The 16441-nt window shown below is 36.7% G+C and overlaps 5 protein-coding genes across 13 annotated transcripts in view; 3 read left to right on the top strand and 2 right to left on the bottom strand.

The window, feature by feature from the left end:
* LOC105674890 (homeobox protein TGIF2LX-like) overlaps positions 1–5012 on the bottom strand; it is a 39226-nt gene extending 34214 nt beyond the window's left edge. For 2 of the 4 annotated variants that reach the window (XM_067349718.1, XM_012371536.2), the window contains exon 1: positions 4029–4116. In XM_067349718.1, coding sequence (XP_067205819.1) covers positions 4029–4101 — 73 coding nt within the window. In that variant the 5' untranslated portion in view covers positions 4102–4116. Of the gene's footprint in view, positions 1–4028; positions 4117–4396; positions 4512–4807 lie in introns of those variants that run through there. The other 2 variants (XM_067349720.1, XM_067349719.1) reach the window with 2 other exon arrangements.
* A 208-nt stretch (positions 5013–5220) lies between these two features.
* On the top strand, positions 5221–6602 carry Mnat9 (microtubule-associated Nat9). 2 transcript variants are annotated; one of them, XM_067349741.1, is made up of 6 exons: positions 5221–5619; positions 5696–5805; positions 5884–5940; positions 6004–6144; positions 6220–6314; positions 6389–6602. In XM_067349741.1, exons 1-6 carry the CDS (start codon positions 5543–5545, stop codon positions 6497–6499), a joined length of 591 nt encoding a protein of 196 aa, XP_067205842.1. In that variant the 5' UTR covers positions 5221–5542; the 3' UTR covers positions 6500–6602. The 2 variants fall into 2 exon arrangements, with proteins under 2 accessions (XP_067205842.1, XP_067205843.1); XM_067349742.1 differs by lacking the exon at positions 5884–5940 and having other exon boundaries at positions 5479–5619.
* Positions 6603–6643: 41 nt separating this feature from the next.
* On the top strand, positions 6644–7988 carry LOC136997995 (PXMP2/4 family protein 4). Its single transcript, XM_067349739.1, has 5 exons — positions 6644–7055; positions 7137–7330; positions 7408–7520; positions 7601–7671; positions 7741–7988. Exons 1-5 carry the CDS (start codon positions 6921–6923, stop codon positions 7900–7902), a joined length of 675 nt encoding a protein of 224 aa, XP_067205840.1. The 5' UTR covers positions 6644–6920; the 3' UTR covers positions 7903–7988.
* An 81-nt stretch (positions 7989–8069) lies between these two features.
* LOC105674924 (arf-GAP with dual PH domain-containing protein 1-like) lies at positions 8070–11568 on the bottom strand. Of its 4 annotated transcripts, none has more exons than XM_067349731.1 (7): positions 11193–11568; positions 10837–11070; positions 10186–10411; positions 9802–10000; positions 9354–9713; positions 9053–9275; positions 8070–8918 (listed from the first exon to the last, which is right to left on the bottom strand). In XM_067349731.1, the coding sequence occupies exons 2-7, from the start codon at positions 10946–10948 to the stop codon at positions 8854–8856; spliced, it is 1185 nt and encodes a 394-aa protein (XP_067205832.1). In that variant the 5' UTR covers positions 10949–11070; positions 11193–11568; the 3' UTR covers positions 8070–8853. The 4 variants fall into 4 exon arrangements, with proteins under 4 accessions (XP_067205832.1, XP_067205831.1, XP_067205833.1 ...); XM_067349730.1 differs by having other exon boundaries at positions 8070–8921; positions 11193–11546; XM_067349732.1 differs by lacking the exon at positions 11193–11568 and having other exon boundaries at positions 8070–8921; positions 10794–10932.
* Positions 11569–13121: 1553 nt separating this feature from the next.
* Positions 13122–14739, top strand: LOC105674797 (uncharacterized). 2 transcript variants are annotated; one of them, XM_012371360.2, is made up of 4 exons: positions 13122–13306; positions 13434–13689; positions 13772–14203; positions 14288–14739. In XM_012371360.2, the coding sequence occupies exons 2-4, from the start codon at positions 13622–13624 to the stop codon at positions 14544–14546; spliced, it is 759 nt and encodes a 252-aa protein (XP_012226783.1). In that variant the 5' UTR covers positions 13122–13306; positions 13434–13621; the 3' UTR covers positions 14547–14739. The 2 variants fall into 2 exon arrangements, with proteins under 2 accessions (XP_012226783.1, XP_067205838.1); XM_067349737.1 differs by having other exon boundaries at positions 13122–13689.
* Positions 14740–16441: the final 1702 nt, after the last annotated feature.

The raw sequence follows: 16441 nt of genomic DNA, 5'->3' as shown, positions 1-16441 counted from the left end.
GAAATCATTGGAAAGAATAATATCCGATTGATTTTTCTATGAAATATTTTGCAGAAATATAAAACATTTGATTAAAAATAATTCAAACCGATGTTCGGTTCCTGTCACGTTCTAAATATCCTACGAGAAATATGCTATTTTAGAATATTTGTGTAATATCGTCTATCGATTTATTCTCAAATCATAAATTATTGCGTTTCCATTAAACGACGTTGACTTTTAATGACCCGATGACAATAGCTGTCACAGTAGTTCCGCTGCCGTTCATTGAGAAACTCGAGCGTGCTCATTAGTGCACGATGGATGGCGATAAGGTCTTATACATTAATACATTAGAGAAAGATTGACGCAAAGTCCCGCATGGATTTGCAAAAATTCATATCTTCTACGATTTCGAAGCAATTTCCGCTCGTACAATTAAGCATTCCTCGCGCGATTGCGATGCATTATACATTTGATAATAAATTAAATCGGTTGTTGTAAAGAGAGAGATAAAAATACGAAATAAAAATTTACAAGTGGATTACACAAATATAAAACAAAGCAAAATAAATTCTTAAATAGAATATAAAAATTCATCAATAGATTCCAAACACACGCGGCTTACAAAATCGCGCATCTATGAGAGATTTGTGCGTATTTCAACGATAAACAACAATTGTATTGATCGTTCTGCAATCTGTATATCTGTTTGTACCTTTTTTCCCCGTCTAAATTCTCGACTACAATTTGCGAGAACGTTCGGAGTGTGTCTCAAGGTTCGCGATTGTCTAGTCACGCCGCTGTTCCGCGCGACGCAGACTCCTCGGGAATGAGGGATACGGAACGCGCTGAAAGTACCCGAGAGGAGTGCGGCCTCATCGTAAGATGTTACATAATCACCGATAGCGCCGTTCGCGGCCTCGCGCTCTGACAGTCGGCGTGTGTCTTATCACGCCGTTGCGTCGCGCCGGAGGATACAGCGGCGGCCGCTCAAGGTCCCCGCGCGACTGGGATAATATCGCAAATCCATGGGAAACGACGAGATATCACACCGTGCGAGTTGCGGCGAATCGAATCGCTAAAGCGACGAACGCGCGCGTACGAAAGGGAGGCACGTGCAGCGACTCGAACCGTGGATTAACGAGGGCGAGTGTCGACCGATACGCACGCGGTACAAAACAAGAAGTACGCGTACAAACGCTGTGTGTACGTGCAACGAACGCAAACAAACGCGGACAAGCGTCATAAATGTCTTACATTTCCGGTGAGATATTCCCGGTTCTATTACTCGGATATTTGCATATTTTGAGTATTAATTATGAAGGATTCGCTAGATAAAATGATATGGTGAGACTTATTTAAAACTTTCATCAAATATTTGCTTAGTCATCATTTACATACATATTTAAATTTCAATTTAATCGAATCGTCTTTTTAAGAAACTTAATATCAAAGTTTACATATTATTCCGTGTACAAGCATAGGCAAAATCCTCCTCCTTAAAAAATTCAGATCTCGCCAAATTGCTCATCCGTTGATCAAAAAGTTAATTAAAAAACTTAAAGCTAAACTCAAAATAAAAATTCTAAGGTCAAAAATGAAGCATTTAATGACGCCTAGTGATGAAGCATGTGCGGACGAGCGAAATGACACGCGCGCGGAGATACGGAGAGTGAAAATGGGCGCGAAGCGGAGTTGCACTCGCGCAACTTGCACGCCGCATAAGTCAGTTTTTTCGATAACAATTATGTTATTGCGCGCGCGGCGTTACGCAATCTTCCGTCGCCTTCCTTTCGCGATGTATTCGCGCTACTGGCCAATGACCAGGGGCTAGATAACACGCATACGTGCGACCCACTTACGGACTTGCTAATCTTGGACTATAACTCGGACCAGATTCCTCCGAGTTACCGTCCTCCTTTCTCTCTCGCTCCTAATTTCAACGTTCCATCCGAAAATTTGATCGCGCGCGTTTAATTTCTTCCTCAAATTGCACCTTCAATTTTGTCAGAGTGAAATTGAAGACATAAGAAATGTCTACGCGTTTCACATTTCTGCGAAAACTAAGTTTATAGTGTACATTGATATATATTTATATAAATTCCATTTATAAGAGATGAAATAAAATGAAATTTTGATAAGAGATTTCCGAAGAGATAAACTAAACATTTTCGTTGTGGAACTATTTAAATAGATCAGACTGCTTAAAAAGTGTGTTTTTAATATTTCGAAATAGATTGTATTCAGTATTTTGATGAGAAATAAGATATTTTGTAGATGTACTGATTAGAAAAAAATTTGAAATTATCGACAGATAAGGAAAAGATATCTTGATGAAACATAATTTAAGAAATGATGTATGATAAAAATATTATGTTAATTTGTTCTAAGTATTACTGTCCACGCTTTTTTCCTACTTCATTTTTCACGTAAGACTTAATTTTTCACTTTAAGACACGTAGTTAATTTTTCACTTAAATACACGCCTGCTTCTTTTCGAACGTGAAAAGCGCAAAGTGCAGCTTTCGTACAGATCTGTTGAGTTACGAAGACGATATCGAAAGAATTAAACGTCTAATTTCCGGAAAATATAGAATGTGTATGTGTCTGGTTAAAAGCTAAGTAAACCTGATAGACGCAGAGAGACGCGTTTGCGTCTCGACGTGAATAGAATCAGATATAAAAGCGAACACGAAACGAATGCATAAGCGAAAACGACCCAATTGCATTGTAATGGTAATTTGTCGCGGCGACTCATCGTTATCGCCTATGCATACCGTTCACCAGAAAGACGAAGATGTTTTTTCCTCGATAATATCTAAATGAATAATTCTCCAATAATTGAACGGGAACGAGAGTGCTATTACTGCATCTGACGGATCTTTGTTTCTGAAAATTGTTCTTGTAATGTTTTTTTACAAAAGGTATGCAAAGTAATTTGCACATAAATACTTATTGTTTCTTATTGTTTAATTCTTGTTTCAAAAATTCATTTTCATCGTTCTAAGACTTTTTTCGTTATAAATAACTGTGAAATTATAATTCATCATCAATATTTTTGGCCAACTATTAATATGACAAGTGTAAACAAAATGATAGTAATAGATTCGCCTCTCATTTATATATTTTCAAATCTCGAAAATAAATTTGTAAAATTATTGAGATGTATAAACAAAAGTATGTCGAATTTTGATAAAAGAAATCGAAATGTTTCTTCAATCAAACGAAAGTGATTTTCTGCACGGGCTTAGACAGGTATAATGTTCTGTTCCACCGGAAGTACGGTCTATCTCGGTGAATCTTTCCCTTCCTCTCTTTCTTTTATAGCTTTATGGTTAGAAGACCAGGCGAGAAGCGCTTTACCTGAAGATATTTCATCCCGCAGGTTGTCTTTTATGACGTGCGAAGTTTTTTACAAAGGGTTCTCTTTTAAAACTTTTCTTTAAATTGGTTTCTTTAAATGATTGCAAATAAATAAACGACATTTATAGTGCGAATATTCACGAATTATTTTCATGATTTAAAGTAATTAAAAAAATATATATATATTTAACTTTAATATATAGATACTTTTAATTGCTTGAGTTAATTTATATATATTCCAAAATTAAATTTAATTGCACGTTCTATAAATCTATAATTTTTTTTCTTACATTCTTCTCTAAGAAAATTAACTGTCAAACAGGTAGAAGCGACTACTTTGACTTCACATTTAATATTCGCAAAAAAATAATTTCTTGCATAATATGCTGCGAGAAAAAAAACAGCCTTGCCTTCCTAAAATGCATATTTCATTTTATATATCCTTAAAAAAACGCTGCGCAAAAATAGCAACTAAGAGACATGCAGAAATGTGTCCTATATTTACGAGTTAATCCCTGCGTCGCACATACTTTTTTCGCAACGTTTACAAACATGTGCTTCCCGCGCAGCGACGAAATCGGACGAGATAACTCGCGTGAGATAATTGTCGAGCCGAATACCTCGACGACACCAGAGATCCCCGAAAAATGCAAAAACGAAAAACTAAAAAAATCTATACATACGGGAACATGATGAGACAAAACGTGTGTGCGAGCGTGCGCGCGCGTACGCTGAACGCTGCATGAGCAAGAGCATGAGTCTCTCGCCGAACCGGCACGCTGACAAAAGAGCGAAATATGACAGTTGGCGGTATACAATGTCGAACGAACTCCTTGCGGCAAGCCGGGTGAGCCCCGTAGACCGCCGGGGCCGGTCGGCAGAGCCGCAATGTAGGAAGCCCGCGCGGTACACCACGTGCCTGCGCGCCATGGCATTGGCTCGTTCTCGCGCGTGGCTCTGGCGTCCAACGCCGTGATGGCCGGTCGGCGCGCGCGGTGTACTATATTAATATGCTACATATAAGAGAAGCGTCTTAGACGCGATCACTCACCCATACGATGGTCCATTTTACGTCTCGGCTGTATTGGGCGATCCGGGGCCGAGTTGCACACGGTCGGTCGTTGTTTACAACCGTCCGACAGAAAGAGAGGGGAAGAGAGAGAGAGCTGTCAAACGCAGAATTAATCGGTCAAAAGTCAACTGATACTTCGAAGCTAAAGTGAGCAAGCCGCGTCGTCGTGATCACGTCGAAATGCCGGCCGCAAGACCGAAAACGCACGTTTCCAGGACGCGCTCGTGAAAAATGCGAACACGTGCCGCGCGACGCGAAGAATCCTCGCGTCAAAGACGAGGTAACGCGTCCATGCGGCGTGCGTGTAGCTGCGCGCGCTCTTTCTCCCGCGCGGCTGGCTTTCGCGGGCCGACGACGACACGGCGAAGAAATTACGGGATGACAACTCACCGGCGTCGTAGCCGAATCCGTCCAACGTTTCCCAATCACCGTCTCGTGTCACCACACGTCCGTATAGCTTCTCGTGTCTCACGCACGCGAGCGTCCCTTCTTCGTCGTTACCGCTATGACAGATAAACAGCGCGAACGCGATGAGTCCTTCCGAGCGCCGTGTGCGCCAACGTCAGTCGGATTGACAGTCAGCGGCGCGGTGACAGACAGGTGCGCCTACTAGCCGCAGGTCGGCAAGCTGCAGTCTTGCGGTTATTCGATGCTTGTGGCGTTATCTATGAATGAAACAAGAAAAGAGTTACTGCTTCATCTATTACTTTATGTCGATAAAGAAACTTTTCATCGTATTGACGTATAGGAAGTGCAACTAGTTGGCCATAGTTACGTTATGAAACTTGTCCAAAATCTCGACTTCTCTGGACAAATCTAGGAAGATTGATCATACATTGAACGTAAACCAGTATATTATTCATCTGGTTTCTCAAAACATAGCCTCTATTTTCTTGTAAATATATAAGAGAAACTGTTGCGAACAATCTAAATGCAGATTTAAAACATAAATGCATAAAAGTATTGAACAATTAGTGCAAAAGTTGCCAAGGATTTTGTTTTTTAGATAAACACAACAAATATATAAGTTTATAAAACAAGAGTATAATTTTTTATTGCAGTATATTGCAGTATATATCAAAGCACAAAAATAAATTAATTTCTATCTAATCGTTATTAATAATCATGAGGACGAATATGAACACTCGTATAAATGGGACAAATGTGATTTTGGTGCCGTATCAAGAAAAGCACGTAACAAAGTTTGTATTTTTATATTACCTATATGTTTTCTTTCTTTTATATTTAATTGATTTTATTAATGTGAAATCATTTTAGGTATCACGAGTGGATGAAGAATCCTACGTTGCAGTATCTAACTGGTTCTGAACCGTTAACGCTGGAGCAAGAATTTGAGATGCAAAAACGATGGCTTGAGGACAAAGATAGTAATTATCCGTTAGTTTCTTGTCAATGTTGTCCATATCATACGAAATAGTTTAGCTTCGTGCTGTTTAACATTGCAGAATGCACTTTTATTATCTTGGATAAACACATCTTTGTGTCTACTGAAAGTGAAGTAGGTATGTCAGGTTGTGCTGATGCTACAGTAGCTATTCAGGTCTTCTATGTATAATTCATTTCAGATGCCATGATAGGAGACACAAATTTATTTCTTAACGAGCCACAAGAATCGTGCATCGCTGAAGTTGAGATTATGATAGCTGATGAGGCTAGTCGAGGCAAGAAAAGAGGCTGGGAGTCTGTTATTCTTATGATGTGTTATGGTGATTTAACTGTAATAACAGCTATTAATCTTAACATTCCTTTCGTTATGCTAATTTTGATTTATTTTTGAATAGGCATTGAAATGTTGAATATCAATAAGCTTCGTGCGAAGATCAAAACAGACAATGCAATAAGCATCAAGATATTTGAGAAGCTTGGCTTTCAAGAGGTATGTTGCAAAATATTTGCTAATTTGCTCTTTTGAAGGAAGATAATAACTGCATACGCAAAATTATAATTTAGGTAGGAAAAAGCGAAGTCTTCCAGGAAGTCACACTCGAGAAAGAAGTATCTTCTGATTGGATGAACTGGTTACATTCCAAATTACAATCCATTACGTCTGATTCAAATTGACTGTATTACAATGAACCACTAATTTTCACATTATGCAACATCACTGCAGAAAATATGACATTATTTTTATAATATAAAATATAAAGCTCTCTTTCTCTCTCAATGTGTTTGTTTCTTCTTTCATCACAATGTACATTATAAGAGCAATTCGTGATATCGGGATGCTTTGCTTGTTGATGCAACACAATTGACACAGTTGAGCGGTGATTGAAGATGATTGCATTTAAATGCTCGGTATCATGAGTGGTCTCCACACGTCAGTGTCAGCGTCACCCTTCAAAGTAGCATCATCCATTTAGCTTTCTGACCTCACTGGCCTTTCAGCCAGTCGGCTGCAGACCCAGTAGTATTTATCTCACCTGATAGCGCATCGAAACGTGAAGGAAGTGATAACAGTTATTGTGATAATATAAAACGAGACATGTCTTCGATGAAAGTTTTGCGAATAATAAAAGACATTATGCAGAAGAGGCCGTTGCTATTCAATTCGGTGGTGTACGGTTCTTTTTACACGAGTGCTGAGTTTATTCGACAGAGCTTCAGCAAAATGTCCAAGGTGAAATTTCCATCCGTATTCTTGCGCGCAAACATGTTTCTTGGGTATTGTTTATACTGATTTGTTATCTTGCAAATACAGCCAATACAGATTATCGAAGAACCGAAAAACTCCGCCGATACCAAGGGACCGATATTAATTCAGATACAAAGACTTTGTCAAACGTTGGATCTTGTGAATGAAGATTCGGTGCAATCGACGAATTATAATTTCCCGCAATTGAAAAGATATGCAATCTTCGGCTGTCTCTTAGCAGGACCGATTTTACATAGATGGTATTCCATTAAATTGATATAAAGTGTCTATTTGACTTCGTAATGAATTTATAAATTAATAGAGACGTTAATGGCAGGTACAAGTGGCTTGACGCGTTTTACAGTGGAAAATCCATGAAAATCGTGCTGACGAAACTCTTCGCGGACCAATTTATCTTCACACCGCCGTTGATTATGCTGTTTTTTATCAGTTCGTATTCTTGTGCGCTTCATGCAGAGTTCAGTTAATTTTTACGCCATGCAGTATAATCCGTTTTCTAAATCTTGCAGGTATGAGTTTGATGGAAGCTAAATCGGATATCCTTAGAGAATGTAGAATTAAGTTTCTGCGTACCTTCCAGGTTTGTTTTTTATCTTCGAATGCGAAAATTATTTTATGAGCACCCTGTATAATTGTTAATTTCTTTCAGACTTCGTGCGGATATTGGCTGCCAGTGCAATTTATAAATTTTATGCTAATTCCGGCGTATTTACGAGTGACATATGTCAGTGTTGCTTCCTTCTGCTGGGTCAATATTCTATGTTACTTAAAAAACGTGCCTACTGTTGAACACAAGAAAATAAATCACTGAAATTTGATATTATGTACACATATTAATATTTTAAATATTTGAATAAATACGTGAAATTCGTTAAATAAATATAATTAATGATAAAACATTTGTAATATGTTTCTCGATTTTGACTTGATAGCATTATTGTCGCCATCAATAAAACATTCCAAGAAATATCAGAATAATATTTAATGCATAATTGGCACATGTGTAAACAATTCATTGTTTGGTATCCAAATATAGTTGTGGTCGCGAGAATAGCGTATTGTTGCAGGACTAAACATATATATTCTTATTTATTCTTTTTTCGAAGAAATAATAAGAATGAAAATAGGCCCTCAAAATTTATTGTTTATGTACAGAGTGTATTATCACTTGCGGCCTTATATCGATCGTGGAAATTTGAACAAACCAGTTAAAACTAAGAAATAGATACGAAAAAATGGAAACAAAAATACTGCAAATCATCATTCGATGATCCATAAATTTTGTTAATCTATTTTACCGTTTTTGATAAATTGTTCTCTGTATAGAAAGTTAAATCAAACTTTTAGAAATTTTCTTTTCTCGGTGTTCGGTCAGGGACAAGTATCACATGCAATATTATTGCTAAGTAAAAATTCCTTGTAATATCCTTACAATACTGTCTGCCTACTCGATTTGACAGTAAGCGATACAAGCTTTGTCTTTAACACAAGAGTGTTATCGAGAAGCAATTGGTGCTTGCATTTTAACCGCGTTCAACTTCTTCGAGCAGTCTTATGCGTATGTCTCTATGTAAACTACGGTACCGTGCGCAGATTACGAATAAATATATGGCTCAACAGCAGCAAGACGAGTAAATAGCCGAGAGCCGTAAGTGCTCTTTCACGTGTGCGTTGAGCCACATATTTGTCTATTTCGATAATACGAATCAATCGTACGATTACCAATGAACAATTAAGAAAGTCGTCTAAGAGGAATCCAGCCCTATCTTGTCGACGAAAATATATTCATTGTTCCACTGGCTGTGCGCTTTCTTACAAGTCTCGCCGCTACTGCAAACGAAAATTAACATGTACAAAAACTCTCTTCTGCGATAAGACTTATATATATGTTATATATATAATATGTTATATATATATGTTATATATATATATATATATATATATATATATATATCGCTTACCGGTTGCGTCTTGTGGTGTTAGAGGCTTATCGATTACTTTTTGAATCACGTTAATCCATTGCGACCTATCGTCGTCACTTTGCGCAGAGAGCAGGTAAATTCTATCGGGTGTTTCGAGAGTAAACGAAAATCCTTGATCTCGAGCACCCGGTGGTACACCCGTCTTTACGGCGAAACCTTCGGAACTGTGTCCTAAAAAGATTTCACCCTTTGGATGCGCATCCTGAAATGATAAAGATAATATACATTGATTGAGTTGATTAAAATGCAATGTAAAAATTAAAAATTAAAATATACAAACCATAGGATCATCGTGATACATGAGTTTTCTGCCATCCAAGGTAAACCATCTTTTTTTATAAGCATCTGTATGCCTGGGACCGGTTTTCCATAGAAAGCCTTCGCGCAGAAAGTCCCGCGTGAGCTGACACAGCAGCTCGTTTTCACTCGCGCCCGGATACGCCACTTGTAAGCGGTGCAGTTTTGCGCATCTGATCGCGAGATACCAATTTGTGATCACCTCTGGGTCTTCGTGATACACGTAGATATGTCTTGTTGAGCCGTCCTTCATAAAGGACAGCTGAAGACTGTTCTGGTTGCCAGTTTTAGGTGGTGCAAACGCCACATTTAATTCCGATATCCTTAAAACAGCTTTGGGTTCCTTAAAACATGTTTTAAATAAGTAACGAGACATGTTACTTAAGTATTTACATCTCTAGCTCAAAGAATAATTATATGAATTAAATTACCTTATTCTCTTTAACGTGATACTTGAGTGTGTCATCCGCCTCGCAGAGTACAAACTTTCGAGGATGGTAACGCGAATCTTCCTTTCCGCGTTTCATTAAAAATCCTTCCATGAATCCTGATACATAGTGATTTTGTCTTTCAGGATGACAGAATTCCTCTCTCTCATATTTTGCTCTTATCCATTGTTCGACTAAAACTCTTATAATTTTTAGAGATTAGTTTTTAATAGTGCAAACACTTTATAATGCTGAAAAAATATTTTAACAAGGATAGAAATTAACACACAATTATAATCTACCACTATTATATAACTTATCACAAATACAAAGTGTTATCGGATAACGATTGAAACAGGAAAACCACATAAACACTTGATAACTTACTGTGGAGCATCTGGACTTGGTTTACGATAACAAGAGGGTACTCTCTCTTCGTAATGCAATCTAGCTGCAGCATTACCTACTTCACGTACTCTATTTACTTGGGAATCCTCCCATCTGTCTAACTTTAAATGTTTTACTTTCGAAATATGTGCTCCCATAGATCTGTGTACACCGGCGCACCTTGTGCAAACAAATATACCTATGTTGTAAGATGCCCATTCTGGATCTGAAATATAATGATAATAAATAACGATATACATAATGCAATGTATGTAAAGAAACGTGACGTTCTAACATTGTACGCAAAAAAAAAAAAGAAATATTGTCTATCTAGAATAACTAAAGCAAGTGCTATCACTTTGACATCAAACTAATATCGTACAAGAGATGCATTTAAATGCATTTAAGTTGACGGAGCACGTGACGCTGTGCAATATCAAATATCAGACGTCGCGAGCCATGATCAACTTCAGCTCTATATTATGTAATCGCAATAACATTTAATATTAGGATAAAAACAAACATCTAGACGTCGCGGAATTGTTGCGCGACAATTGTTTGGACATTAAATTGTACACATCACGACCAAATACGTTTCGCACGCTCACTATGGCCATGGTAAACGGAATTCTTTCTGCGGAACGCACTCACTCTTGGCCCCGCAGTCCGCACACACGTTGTTCCCAGGTTTTTTTAGGAGTTCCGCCAGCAACTTCTCGTTTGAGTCCGCCATGTTGAAACATTGACAAGCGATGATGTCCATACGCCATAGACAAGCGATCCGAGCGACTCTATTCTTTTTCGAAGGACAGTCTTTTCGCCTGTGGCACTAGAGCGCACTAGTGCATGTCAGCCAAATTCGCGAAATTCGCCATCAATACACCTCTTGTTAAAAAAAAAAAAAAAGAGATCACTACATTTTAGTGAAGATTCTAATGAACAACCAAACACTGCAATTGAATGAAATTACTTATTAAACATGGATTACATAAATTTATATTCCTTACCACATTGAACTGTTAGAAACAGTTACATAAAACCCAGATTCTGCTAACAAAATAAGCAGCAAGGCAACGAGATAATCTTGAGTTACAGCATCATCCCGTTTATCTAATTGTTCTAAGATTGCTGTCAATGATAACGCCAGTCTGAAAAATGAGCCAGTCTTCTGGCAATATCGGTTCAGATATATCAACTATCCCACAGAACATATCTCCATTTTTTACAGGTGTAAATTGATTCATTATGTGAGATCCCTTTCCAATGCGTTTCAATATTTTCTTCTGCTACAATAAAAATTATTTTAAAAAAGTAAATTAAAGATTAATTAATTCAACATTCTAAATTTATGATTTATCAGAGCTAATAAGCTAATAAGCTAATAAACTAGATAATTGGTTGTTAGTCAAACCAGAGAGAAATCTGAGAGGGGCCACGCTACCGTTTTTCGTACGACGCTTTTACTAGGCAGTACACTAGCGGCGCGTACATCCATTTTACAGCCTGCCTGAAACTACATGGTCACATCCATTTTCCGGGATGGTAAAAGAGCCCTGGTTGGTCCATGTCCGTGTTACATCCATTTTCCGGGATGGTAAAAGAGCCCTGGTTGGTTCATGTCCGTGTTACATCCATTTTCCGGGATGGTAAAAGAGAGATGCGAACTCGAACTCCGTGCAACAGGCAATGTGTGTGTTGAACACACACGGACGCGTGACGTTCTCGCTTGTGTGGTGCTCGTATGGTGGGGGCCCTGCCCCTCACGTTGCCTGTTGCACGGAGCTCGAGTTCGCATCTCTCTTTTACCATCCCGGAAAATGGATGTGGCCATGTAGTTCCAGGCAGGCTGTTAAATGGATGTACGCGCCGCTAGTGTACGGCCTAGTAAAAGCGTCGTACGAAAAACGGCAGCGTTGCCCCTCTCAGGTTTCTCTCTGGTCAAACATAGGGTGCATTCGTTTATGCAGTTACTGCCGCAGATGTCGTTCGTTTACTCCGCCTGCGAAAATAACTGCAGCGCAGTTTGTCGTTCGTTTACGCAGGGATGTATCTCATCTGCGCAGGTACTTCGGAGGTCCTGCTCTGGATGCTCTGCTTGCAGTACTGCGTAAACGAATACACCCATTGCGAATCTAGCTTAATTATCTGCATCCACATTGATTAATTAAAATGTGAAAATAGATTTTATTAAAATAAAAAATCAAAAAGGGGTAGAACAACTCCTCGAAATCGATCCCGCAAAAGTAAAAGTAATCCAAGATAAGTATTATATAATGGAAAAATTTTTTAAAGTTTACGATATTCGTATTTACAATCAAATTAACCTAAAAATGCACACGTATTAAATGTAGATTGAAAATCTAAACACATTATAAAATTCTAAACTGTCTGAATTTTCTATAAACAAATTTTGTAATGTTTTGGGATTTGTTTTTGTAAATTTATCTCAGGTACAGGTTCTGCTGCAATAGTTCCTAACCATGTAATGATTTCGTCTACAGCTGATATAGAAAAAGGATCAGAGAACTCTCAATTTAATAGCGTTTTCGATTATACAGGATTTGAACGACCCAGGGTTGGTTAATGACGTCATTGCAAGCTCTCCACCAATGAAAGACTTGCATTTATAGTAAAATAGTGATTGATCAACCCTGGGTCGTTCAAATCCTGTATAATCGAAAACGCTATAAGAATGTTTTGATCCCGTCTTCATTATTTTCGCAAAATTTTGTATAGACACAACGTAATGCAACTTCGCCAATGCTTTTAAATCCATTCACGCAGCCATTCACGCAGGTGTGCGTTCGGTAAATTAGATAACGTGACTAGCAGATGATAAACGCAGTGGATGCGCTAACCGCTGCATAAACGAATGCACCCATATTCTATTGTAACCATAAACGTAGTAAGCATAGACTACATTGGGAGCATAGTTACTATCCATATCCTACTACCGTTTTCTATTATCATCTTTCTTCTTATATGTGAAAGAGAAAACAATACATACGAAGTTTCTTTTCTCTTTCTAAATTCTCGACATTCTTCGAACGACATGAGTAGTCTAGTACTTACTACGTCTATGGTTGTATTCCCTGTCATATTATTTGACAACATTACGAATGTAAATAATTTATATAAGTTTGGTAAAGTTTAAAATTTTAGTAGAAAGAGACGTATAAAAAGCTAAAGAGATATTTTTGCTACCATTATTGCAAAATAAATTATAATTGTTATATGCTTACGTTTAGGTTATATTATTTTTTACTAACCTTTAGAGGGCCGGTCTAGCACTATAGTGAAATCTGAATTTGCACGATAACTTTATACAAGACGTACGTTATATATATGTATACAAACAAGTTTTGGGTATCAAGTATATAAGATTTCAAGAAAACAATACCGACCCTCTAAAGATTAAATTACGTATTACTGTGCAATGACACGTACGTGTATATGCTGCAAACAACAGATCAACGAACTGGTGTCAGACATATCACTTTTTGCGTGAGTATTTTATATAAATTATGTGCAATGAGTAATATATTTCTTTTTATACTATTTAAATCGCAATATTCTTCGATTCCAGGTTTCCAAGAGATAAGGAATTAAGAAAGAAATGGTTGGCTGCGATTAATAAGAAATTTTGTGGATCATTGCGGATATGTTCTCGTCACTTCAGAGAAGAGGATTTTAGACACAGCCTAATCGGAGGCAAACGATATTTAAAGAAAGGAATTGTACCATCTCTTCATTTAAATCAGACAAAGAATGATCAATTTCCCGACAGTCAAGATGCAGCAATCAAGGAAAACCAATTGATAGACACTGTAAATAAATATACTATGGAAACTACTGAAACAAAATCATTAAGTATTGAGGAATCTGGAATAGAATCTGAAGAAGATGCCCAATTATCGCACATTATTGAAAGAGATAAAGAAGTATCTGTTGGAAATAAGTGTACAAATATTCAATTTATATCTCAGGACTATTATAGCAAATCATCAATGTCTGAAAAGTAATATACTATACTAGTATAACAATATGATGCTTTGATTTTGCACCTAAGAAAATTCAACATGTTAAATATAATTTCTTACAGGATACTGCCTTCTTCATCAAGTTCCAATGAGCCAGTCAAAAAACATAAGAGATATCTGTATGATATTCAATGGGAAGAAGTATCTTCTTCGCCGGTGCAAGCTAGAATTTATTGGGAAGTAGTGATCGAAAAAATTATGCAACAAAAAGACATTATAAAAACTTTGCGACCAAAAGTTAAGAGATTACAAAAGAAAATTCTAGAGCTACAAAGTCAGATCAAAAATGTGAATTCTAATAAGAGAAGTAAAAAATTGTAAAACTATAATAAATTTTGATTGTAAAAGAATTTCTTACTGATAATTTCTTCTTGTACCGAAGCTTTGCACTTTTTCTATATAAGATTTTCGAAATTATTTCGAACTGTAGATAGAATATGCGATATGGACTAGTATCCATCTGTACTTTATACTTTCAATAAAAAAAAATAAATGAAATACAGTTTTAAAATTACGTAATCTATTTGTATTTATTTAATCATGATAGAGTAAAAATAGGATCAGAATTACGTCCCATGTGTGAAGAGACACATGGCAATCATAATACATCTTGACATATAATTGTCGTCATCTCCTAAAGAATCTGTTTTACCATTCTTTATATATCGACATATGTACGATGAAGTGCTCACGAGAAAACGCGAAAATATAAATTAATGTTCAAAGTTCTAATTATAATTGTTTTAAGCATAAATGTATGTGTACGTTATTTTATTTGAAACTATAATAACAAAGATTATAGTATTTTAGTATATATTTGTTTAAATATACATATATATATATATATATGTGATGACACATTTCTCAATAAAATTAAAGCATTATGTTGAATAAAAAATAACGATAAATAAATATAAATTTATGTAACTTTGTGAGAAATGTTTGTAGAAAAATTTTTTAAAAAGCGTCTTCAAACCTTATCAATCAAGATATTTGTAACAATTACATCTGTGTGTTATGTTTGTCATTTTCACTGAATGTTTTAACTTTATTAAGTGTATATAAAATGTTATTTTTACGCACATCACACAAATTTATAAAATTGTTTTTTATATTTAAAAAACAAATCAAACATCCAATAATATAAATTGATATTATACAAATAAGTAAACATTATTAGGAATGCTGTGAGTTTAAACTTTTTTGTTCTGAGACTTACAGCTTTTATTTTATTCCAGATTTTCAAATATTGATTAATACATAGCTGTCCCTATGTTCTGCTTCCATTCTATCTGCCTCCGATTTAAAATCTGAAATGCTATAAGCTCGAAAATGTTTGTTGCCACCTATCGATGACAAAGTGTGTAGGACGTGAGTATGAAATAGACAGTGCAAACACCGAGCGACTTGTGATTAATGTTTTTGCAGACGGTCGTTGTCGAGGACGAGCCCATGGGGAGCTCTCACTGTTTTGCAGTTGACCATTTGCCATTCGCTCCCTGGACATTTATCGTCACGAGTTGTTGGACGCTCTGATTTCCAACACCTTTGAATGATTTGAAAGTAACGCTGCTATATCAATTCAATGAAAAATTCTCATAAAAATGAGAACTTTATCAGAGTAATCTTGCTCTTAAACTTTAATCATAATATCCTATTATATTAAGCACAAATAATCAAATTAAAGTCAGCTATAAAAACTTCAAAATTAATTTAAAATACTTGTTTCCTAATTTAATTTGAACTCTAATTGAGGTACATCCAATATTAAAATATTTGAAAAGTTATTACGTAACATGTCATAAATTTCTGGCGCAAACAATTTGTCAAAATTTTAATTTACGTAAGAAAAGTAAATTTTAATTTTGTCGAAGAATCTGTTATTAAGATTTGGGGTCGAAACCCCCTGCAAAAGTATTGCAGTTGCGACAATAGGGAAATCGAAAACTTTCGCTTCGCACCCTCGAATTCAGGATGCTAATTGGCGGGTGGTTAGCTCGTAGCCACCGGCAAGTTTTCCGAGATTTATGAGTGCGCGAGCGCTGTGGCTAAAGGCGTGAATAAGCTCGGGTTATAGGTCAGAGGGGTTGAGGGGAGGATAACACAAGATTTTGAATTAAACGTCAACCGCACGATGAGACACGAAACTAACGTCTCGGCGCGATGTCTGGGAGTAACGATACTTCCACAACTTCGCGCATTATTTCCACTCGGCA

The sequence above is a fragment of the Linepithema humile genome, chromosome 2 (assembly GCF_040581485.1).
Source record: "Linepithema humile isolate Giens D197 chromosome 2, Lhum_UNIL_v1.0, whole genome shotgun sequence".
In the NCBI taxonomy this organism is placed as follows: Eukaryota; Metazoa; Arthropoda; class Insecta; order Hymenoptera; family Formicidae; genus Linepithema; species Linepithema humile.
The sequence above is the reverse complement of the archived record's forward strand: the minus strand, read 5'-3'. Positions and strand labels throughout refer to the sequence as shown.

Excerpts from the sequence above, each read along its gene's own strand:
- Mnat9 (XM_067349741.1), top strand. The coding sequence starts at position 5,543 with ATGAGGACGAATATGAACACTCGTATAAATGGGACAAATGTGATTTTG. Across the intron at positions 5,620-5,695 it reads CAAGAAAAGCACGTAACAAA|GTATCACGAGTGGATGAAGA; the intron begins GTTTGTATTTTT and ends AAATCATTTTAG. Across the intron at positions 5,806-5,883 it reads ATGGCTTGAGGACAAAGATA|AATGCACTTTTATTATCTTG; the intron begins GTAATTATCCGT and ends TTAACATTGCAG.
- LOC136997995 (XM_067349739.1), top strand. The coding sequence starts at position 6,921 with ATGTCTTCGATGAAAGTTTTGCGAATAATAAAAGACATTATGCAGAAG. Across the intron at positions 7,331-7,407 it reads GGACCGATTTTACATAGATG|GTACAAGTGGCTTGACGCGT; the intron begins GTATTCCATTAA and ends CGTTAATGGCAG. Across the intron at positions 7,521-7,600 it reads GATTATGCTGTTTTTTATCA|GTATGAGTTTGATGGAAGCT; the intron begins GTTCGTATTCTT and ends TAAATCTTGCAG.
- LOC105674924 (XM_067349730.1), bottom strand. The coding sequence starts at position 10,948 with ATGGACATCATCGCTTGTCAATGTTTCAACATGGCGGACTCAAACGAG. Across the intron at positions 10,412-10,836 it reads TGCGGACTGCGGGGCCAAGA|ATCCAGAATGGGCATCTTAC; the intron begins GTGAGTGCGTTC and ends ATTATATTTCAG. Across the intron at positions 8,922-9,052 it reads AACACCACAAGACGCAACCG|TAGCGGCGAGACTTGTAAGA; the intron begins GTAAGCGATATA and ends TTTCGTTTGCAG.
- LOC105674797 (XM_012371360.2), top strand. The coding sequence starts at position 13,622 with ATGACACGTACGTGTATATGCTGCAAACAACAGATCAACGAACTGGTG. Across the intron at positions 13,690-13,771 it reads TCAGACATATCACTTTTTGC|GTTTCCAAGAGATAAGGAAT; the intron begins GTGAGTATTTTA and ends CTTCGATTCCAG. Across the intron at positions 14,204-14,287 it reads AAATCATCAATGTCTGAAAA|GATACTGCCTTCTTCATCAA; the intron begins GTAATATACTAT and ends AATTTCTTACAG.